Consider the following 8,039-nt stretch of genomic DNA (forward strand, 5'->3'; position numbering starts at 1 on the left):
GCAGCAGGACGACTAAAATATCGTTGGCATTGTCATTGTCCCGCTGCAGCTCCACTGAAAATAGAGGCGGCGTGATAGCTGATCTGAGGGCAGATGTTAGGGAGCGTGGTCGAGATGGAAGGGCTAGCTGCTGACTCTGAACCCGACTGAACTTCCTGTCGTTGGAAATGTACATTCAATACTCTTATATCCTCTAAATCATATGTGTCAAACCTAAGGCCCGGGGGCCAAACGCGGGAGTTTAAGACGCCTTTAGTGAAGTCCATGCAGTAAAACTGAGTTTTTATAAAATTAATCAAATAATAATCAACTACAGAAACTTGTATCAGTCTGTTTGAGTTCAGTCAAATATTAATCAACTACAGAAACTTGTATCAGTCTGTTATGAACTAGTTACATCTATACCAGCGGTCCCTGGTCACCCAGTACCAGCTGTTACTACAGATCGGTACCAAGGTACTGAGCATTGAAGGATCATAACATTTTCAAACTCAAACCTCTTTCAGACTCTGTTCTGTCTGAATGACATTTTATTTTAAAATCAGATTATTTTAAAATAAAGAAACGTAAATGGACATAAAAATGAAGTACATTTAAGTCCCGGTACCAAATGACCTATGGACCGGTACTGGTCCGCGGACCAGGGGTTGAGAACCCCCTGATCTATACAGTCTTCCATTGATCTAATGTATCTTTATAACATTTTTGTAACTGATTTTTTATTTTATTTAGAACAATAGACTGTTGATGATGATTAATTATTTTTAATTAAACTTAGAAATAATTAACATTTTACCAACAGTCCTACTTGAAGCAGTGAAAGAGTTTATTTTAATTACATCTGGTTTAATTGCAAGTAAATTAACATCTATTAAAAAAATAAAATACATTTCACCCTTAGGTGATTTTATTATTATTAATAATATTATTATTTATTATTTCTGGGTGCTCCTTCCTCCGTCTCTGTGAGCCACGGGTGGGAATGCTGGGAAAATGTGACTCCACTCGGATGCAGCGGATTCCTAATTGCTCTTGATTTATTCCCGCGCAAGTAAACAACTTAAAAACCGCCGCAAGAAAGCGGACATAAAACACTTCATCCTGTTATTAAGATGAAACGTCGATTGATTTGATGGCGTTTTTTAAAATGCGCTTCAACGAAATTCCACAACGACTTGTTTGTTCAACATCCCTGTGATTGTGGACGTTTCCTGTTCGGATCAGTGACGGCCCTGCAGTGGAAAGGTTTATCAAAATAAATTTAAAAAAAATATATATATATATATATAAACTTGTTATGGTTAAAATATTATACAGATGATTTTAAATCAAAAATATTAGTTGAAATATTTTTGATCAAATTCAACCTGAGTCGCAATTCATTTAAAAACAAAACAAATAAGTAAAAAGGATGTGATAATAATTTTAGTAACGAATTAGAGGCGTTTTTTTTCTTCAACGATGGACGTGAAATGATCGATTAAAACGTTAGGAGTAAAACACAGAAAAGAGTGAATAAATAATTCATGGTCAGAAGTGGAAATGTTAAGTCCACAGACCTCCTTTGTTTTGTTTTGTTTTTTTTTATTTTTGTTTTTAAACCATTTCTTTTTCTTTCTTTTCTTTTTTTAAATACGACCTCCGGCGGCTCGAACAGAGAAAACTGTGCGACAGAAAAAACGTCTCTGTCTCCGCGGAGACAACTCTCCGGAGTGACTGTCCCCGCGGTGTGAACAGAAACTCTGCTGCTGTGAAACGACCCACACACATTAAAAAGACAAATGCGCCAACTAGTGTCAGAAAGGCGCAGGGCGGTGCACAGCTTCAGAGCAGGGTGTGACGTCATTTGACGTTTTCTTCCTCCTCCATCATCATCATCATCATCATCATCATCATCATCATCTCAGGCTCCTGATGAATTCTGCCTCTGGCGCAGCGGCTCGTTAATAAGCCGCACCGCCGTTTGATGTGTGCTTTAATTGAGCTGTTTAATCACATCGATCCAATTAAAATGATACAAATCTGTCTCAGAAAGACATTATTGAACTTGATGGAAAATTCATTTAGCTGCAGAGGAGGAGGAGGAGGAGGAAGAGGCCTCCAGGTGTGATCGCGTTAAAGAAATAAAATAAAAGAGGATTTAATTACAACCACAGGCCTGAGAAGGTGGAGGAGGAAACAAACAAACAAACAAAAACAGAGTTTAAAGATTGGACTTTGCAAAGACGACTTTAAAGAGTTCGACTTTAAAGTCGGCAGCAAACGCGTGAATTTTACATTTTAAAATAAAATAAAATAAAATAAAAATATATATATATATGTTCCTCTTCCTCAGTGATGATCGACTTTAAACCTGATCATAATCAATAACCAAAAAAATCCTTCAAACTTCGAATTCTTCCTCAGACCAGAACACGTCACTTATTTCTCATCATATTTTTTTATATATCATCATTTTAAAGCTCAGATTTGTAGATCAGTAATTCGGCTTCTGTCTGTGTGTGTGTGTGAGAGAGAGAGAGAGAGAGAGAGAGAGAGAGAGAGTGTAGAGCAGCTCGGGCTCTGATTGGTCAGCTCAAAGCCCAGCCCCGCGCGCTCATTGGTCCACAGTATCTCCACACTGGCAGCCACCAAACACTAAAACGACTGGGGTGAAAGAGTCCCGCGGCACTCGGCTCTGCGTCCAGCCTCACACAGGATACACACGTCCAGGAGAACCGAACCGAACCGAACCGAACTGCCTTCTTTTTCGATTTTAAAATCCCGAATTACTGCTGGGGGTTTTTTGTGTGTGTGTGTGTTCTTTTTTTATATATTTATTCTTTGTTTTTTTTTCATGGGGAAATCGACCAGGACAAAGTTGTACGAACTTCTCTAACCCGGAGCCCGACGCCGCGCTTCGTTCTTCGGCTTGATTTTAAACCTTTTTGGGACGTTTTAGTTTTAGTGACGTCTTTGTTTTGTTTCCTTCGCCGTCGTTTTTATTTTTAAGAGCATTTTATTTATTTACACATTTTTGAACCTAAAGGTCAGCGTTGGCGCCTCTCCTCTGGATTATCTCTGACCAGTGAGGAGGAGGAGGTCACTGCCCTGACTGCAGAAATAAAGACGACGATTCGAACACAGACCGAACTGAACCGAACCGAACCTTGTAGTCGAGCTTTAGTTCGAGTGTTTTAGGTTGGGGTTTTTTTTTTTACACTCACGCAGACTCTGATGTTCCTGAACTTGTAGCGCGCGGTGCGCTCTCGCCTCCATCCTTTAACGCGCACGCACTGGACTTGACTCCTGACACCGTCGGCGTCTGGAGAAGAAGGAGGAAGAGGAGGAGGAGGAGGAGGAGGAGAAGGAGGACAGGAGTAGAAAAAAAAAGAAAAAAAAAAGAAACACGACTATTTTCTATCCAAAAATAACAAACAAAAAAAAAAAACCAAAAACCCAAAAGAGTCCTGCCGGCACCTCACTCCTCTGACACCCCAGTCAGGTGGCACTGACCCAAGCTGTTGTGATGCATATTCCCGTAGAGCCGCCCACGACCAGACGGTTCACGCCGCCCTCCACGTCCTTCCCCTGCAGTAAACTCGCAGACGGCAACGGGGCCATGGCCACACCGGGGCCCCTGAGGACAAGACCGGACACCAGGAACGTGGTGGACGTCCTGGCGGACCACGCCGGCGAGCTGGTCCGCACCGACAGCCCGAACTTCCTGTGCTCCGTGCTGCCGTCCCATTGGAGGTGCAACAAGACGCTGCCCGTGGCTTTCAAGGTGAGACGCGGCTCCCGTTTCATTCTCCATACGTTTGTATTACACTGGAGGTCGCGCAGGGGCCGTGAACGCACCACGTGATTAATTACAGACACTAACGTGACGCCGTGCAGGTCATTTTATTATTATTATATTAATTATTTAATTTGAGACGTTTTTTTTTTGTTTTTGTTTTCAGTAAATTCGATAATTCACGATAAATACACGATGTAAATATTGTCTAAAACACAGTTTAAAATGAGCAGCAGTGACTGTCAACAGACAGATTTTTTTTCTGTCTGTTGTTTTACGTCGGTGATTTGTTTTGGAAAACAAAAAGAAAATAAACACAAAAAAAAAACAACTACGTTATAGGTGAAAATCCTGGTGCGTTCAGGGGAAATCTGCCAAAATGTACGATTGTTGACACTGTGGTGAAACGATATTAGTGATAAATAATCACTGGAGCCGGATGTGGGTTTTTTAACACACTATTACAACTGATGATGATGATGATGATGATGATGATGTGTTTTGGGTTTGGTGACCCGGTGTGACCCTCTCTCCTCTCCCCGGTTCCCAGGTCGTGGCTCTCGGTGATGTCCCCGACGGGACTCTGGTCACCGTGATGGCCGGAAACGACGAGAACTACTCGGCCGAGCTGAGGAACGCCTCGGCTGTGATGAAGAACCAGGTGGCCCGCTTCAACGACCTGCGCTTCGTGGGCAGGAGCGGTCGAGGTGAGGGCAAACACTGNNGTGGGGGGTGAGGAGTGGGAGGAGGACGGGAGTCAACTGTTGGCCGCGGCAATCTTTGGAGACGCGGCTAAAAACAATAGGAGGATTATATCGCCGCATAATAACCGGGCGAAGCCTGACACCGTGTATCGTTTATCGTTGTTATTATTATTATTATTATTATTATTATTGGTAAAAGTTCAAAGTGTTGCACGTGCGACGCCTGTTTTTCCTGCTGCGCGGAGCGGAAAGAAATGAAAAAAAAAAAAAAAAAGATTGTGTCACACAGAGAGTCTCACCTCTGTTGTTCATTACCGGGACAATCAGCACCAATGTGGGACCGTTTAGGGCAGGACACGGCGGGTGCCCGCGCTTTGCCAACTGACGTCCGCGGGTGTCATCCGAAACATCTGGCCTGCGTCACGGCGCCCGGTGTCAGCGTGGCTGCAGCCCGAGCTCTCCTGGATCTGACCAATGAGAAGGCGTCGTTAATACGGTGTCAGAAAAGAGTTGGTCACGTCATCATCTTTTTCTTCTTCTTCTAATTATTCTCACTGAGGACGGTGATCAATTAAATAATAATGACGACAACAACAACAACAACAACAACAACAACAACAACAGTAGGGCCGAGGCCTGAAGGACCATTACTGAGAACAATATAAAATTAAAATTAAAATTCAGGCCTGTATTTATAAACCAAAATAATATTCTATACTATTTAAAAAAATACTTTTATTAAAATGAAGTATTTTTATCTCTAGAAAATTCCTGGCCTCCCATTGGTCCGTTTATTGTCGATTCCGGTGGCTGAAAAATAAGGATTTTTTTGTTGTTGTTGTCCGATTAAATAAATAATTATAGTTTATTTCTATCGTCGATTATCGCATCAATTCTTCTATTTTATTTTATTTTATTTTATTTTTTCCCAGGCACTCTCTCTCTCTCTCTCTCTATTTTAACCAGAGATGCCTTCCTCAGTGCCGGGTTGTACGAGCATCGGCCCCGCAGCACGACGCGACCCTCCAGCCTCCCCTCTCTCCTCACCCCCCCTCCTCCTCCCCCCTTCTCCCCTCCCTCTGCATAGACTTTGATGGGAGCAAGATCCTGTCTTGTTGAACAATAAACTCTCGCTGTAAGCTTCCCCTTTTTTTCGCGCAATCTGGAACGCATTCTCTCCAATAATCTGAATCATATCCGCAGCCGGGCCATCAAAGGAGGTGGTCCCCGGCCTCTCTTAAAATAAAAAAAAATAAAAAAAGCCGGTGACAAACAATCGATGTATTGTTAGAAAGAAGAGGGAAAAAAAAAAACAAAAAAAACACACACACACAGGGGCTGTTTGACAGACACCGTGGAACAGGGAGACCGTGGGCAGAGACTCTGACCGACTGTGTTTGCTCCGCTGCAGGAAAGAGCTTCACTCTGACCATCACCGTCTTCACCGGACCTCCGCAGGTGGCCACGTACCACCGGGCCATCAAAGTCACCGTGGACGGACCGCGGGAACCACGCAGTGAGTTCACGCACGCGCACGCAAACACACGCACACATGCTGTTTATTTATTTGATTTGATTTGATTTGTTGTTGTTGTGGTTGAAATGCACTGCAGAAAAACTGAGAGTTTGTTTTTAAAAAAACACGGAGGTTTCACTGAGGTGATATTGATGTGGAAAAAGACAAATTCATGAGACACGAGCCTCGAAACAAGAATCATTTTCCTCAGAGAATTTTTTTAAGCAAATTATTCTGCAAAAAAAAATTGAAATTTTTTTTTATTTGGGGGTGGTTTGACTGTGGTGTTTTACAGCAGGTTAACTCTTCATCAATTTTTTTTACCCTGATTTTCTTCTTAACTCTGTAAAGATGTTCTCAGCGATCGAACTCACAACCTTCTTCAGGCCGACCGCCATCATCTGTTGCGGCCTTTTAGGTTTTCAACAGGTGTAAAGTCGGCTGTTGTGCAGTCAATAATGACGTCAATAATGACGTCGTAGTCGTAGCCACGCCCCCCACAGCTGGACGGTTGTCAAATCACTGTTGTTTCTACTGTTTTTGTGCGACTTCCTGTTTCGCTGTAGGGACAGTGTGGGTTTTCAGGTCCTCAACCTCAGGTCCATGGACCCGTACCGGTCCATGAGTTGTTTTGTACGCGGCCGCAGTGAAAAGAAATCATAATTTACTTCATTTAAAGAGAATTTGGTTTGGATCAGCTGACAGTTTTTCAAAATAAAGCGCAAACAGAACAACGAACTGAAAATGTGAAACAGTCCTGGTCAGTAACGCAGCACCGGTCGATCAGTCCTAAATACAAAAACAAAAATAGGGGTCGTGGACCTTCGCTCCAGTTCCTCCAGACACAGCTGTTTGTGTTAAGTGTAATTCCCAGTTCTGCCACTGTGGTGTCTGTGGTGTTTTCATCCTAAATCCTGACGTTTCCTTCTCTCTGCCTCGGCCTCTGAGCCACAGGACGTGTTTTTTTTCCTCCTCCTCCTTCAGTCGACTCTGAACTCCTTTTGTTTTGCAGCCACAGCTTTAATTATGTTTCTATATGAAGAGCAAAATCTGACACGTGAATCTCAGCGTCAACGTCGTTTTGATCTGAACAAAAACAAAAGTGTTTTTTTTTTTTATGGTTGAGAAACAAAAACATGTCATTTCTGAAGCAGGAAAATGATCTGCTCTTTGAAATAGTGGTTTAGTTGTTTCTCTTTATGGACTATATATACATATATACACACATATATATATATAAAATATATATATATATACATATATATACACATATATATATAATATATATATATATATATATGTTTTGTTATTATTATCGTTTATTTTCCACGAGTTGCTAAGAATCTGGTCTTCTGTCGTGACACAGATTTATTCTGGAGCTGAAGCTCAGTTTTGGGTTTGAGGTTAGAGTTATTGGTCGGTGACGACTGGGTCAGGGTCAGGGTCAGAGTCAGGGTCAGGGTCAGGGTCAGGGCCGCGCTCCTGGGTTTGAGGGTCACCAGTGCGTGTGTCACGTACGGCCACAGGGCTGGACTTGTTCACGGGACGGTCTTATGTTGACACACACTCTCAGACTGAACCCTGAGACCACAGAGAGGAGGTGGTGACGCTGGAGGAGCTCTTCCTCCTCCTCCTCCTCCTCCTCCTCTTCACCCACTCCTGGTCAGAGGGGTCATATCTGTCCGACCACATAAGTGGCTCATTGATTTAAGACAGGGCCGACCTCCAACAGTGACCAGAGGTCGGCCTTCCAGCTCTCCAGCTGAAGCTGTTAGCGCCACCTTCAGACCACAGCTGTAGTCTCCTGTGGTGGGGGAGATGCTGAGGTCGGCAGACCAGCGTTTGTTAGTTTTTCTTGGAGAGGAACGGTGTTTATCACGGTCTACGATGCCGGGGGCCGGGGGTCAGGGGTCAGGGGTCAGATATTTGGGAGGATTTAATCCAGGGAAAAACAGACGGCAGCAGCAGCAGCAGCAGCAGCAGCAGCAGCAGCAGCAGCAGCAGCAGCAGCAGCAGCAGCAGCAGCAGCAGCAGCAGCAGC

General features: G+C 43.4%; 1 protein-coding gene across 1 annotated transcript in view; it reads left to right on the forward strand.

The window, feature by feature from the left end:
* Window positions 1-2,554: 2,554 nt before the first annotated feature.
* Window positions 2,555-8,039, forward strand: part of runx3 (RUNX family transcription factor 3) — a 34,539-nt gene continuing 29,054 nt past the window's right edge. Inside the window, exons 1-3 of the mRNA XM_008314849.3 lie at window positions 2,555-3,766; window positions 4,329-4,485; window positions 5,894-5,998. Coding sequence (XP_008313071.1) covers window positions 3,509-3,766; window positions 4,329-4,485; window positions 5,894-5,998 — 520 coding nt within the window. The 5' untranslated portion in view covers window positions 2,555-3,508. The remainder of the gene's footprint in view (window positions 3,767-4,328; window positions 4,486-5,893; window positions 5,999-8,039) is intronic.

The sequence above is a fragment of the Cynoglossus semilaevis genome, chromosome 1 (genome assembly GCF_000523025.1).
Source record: "Cynoglossus semilaevis isolate Cse_v1.0 chromosome 1, Cse_v1.0, whole genome shotgun sequence".
Lineage (NCBI taxonomy): Eukaryota > Metazoa > Chordata > Actinopteri > Pleuronectiformes > Cynoglossidae > Cynoglossus > Cynoglossus semilaevis.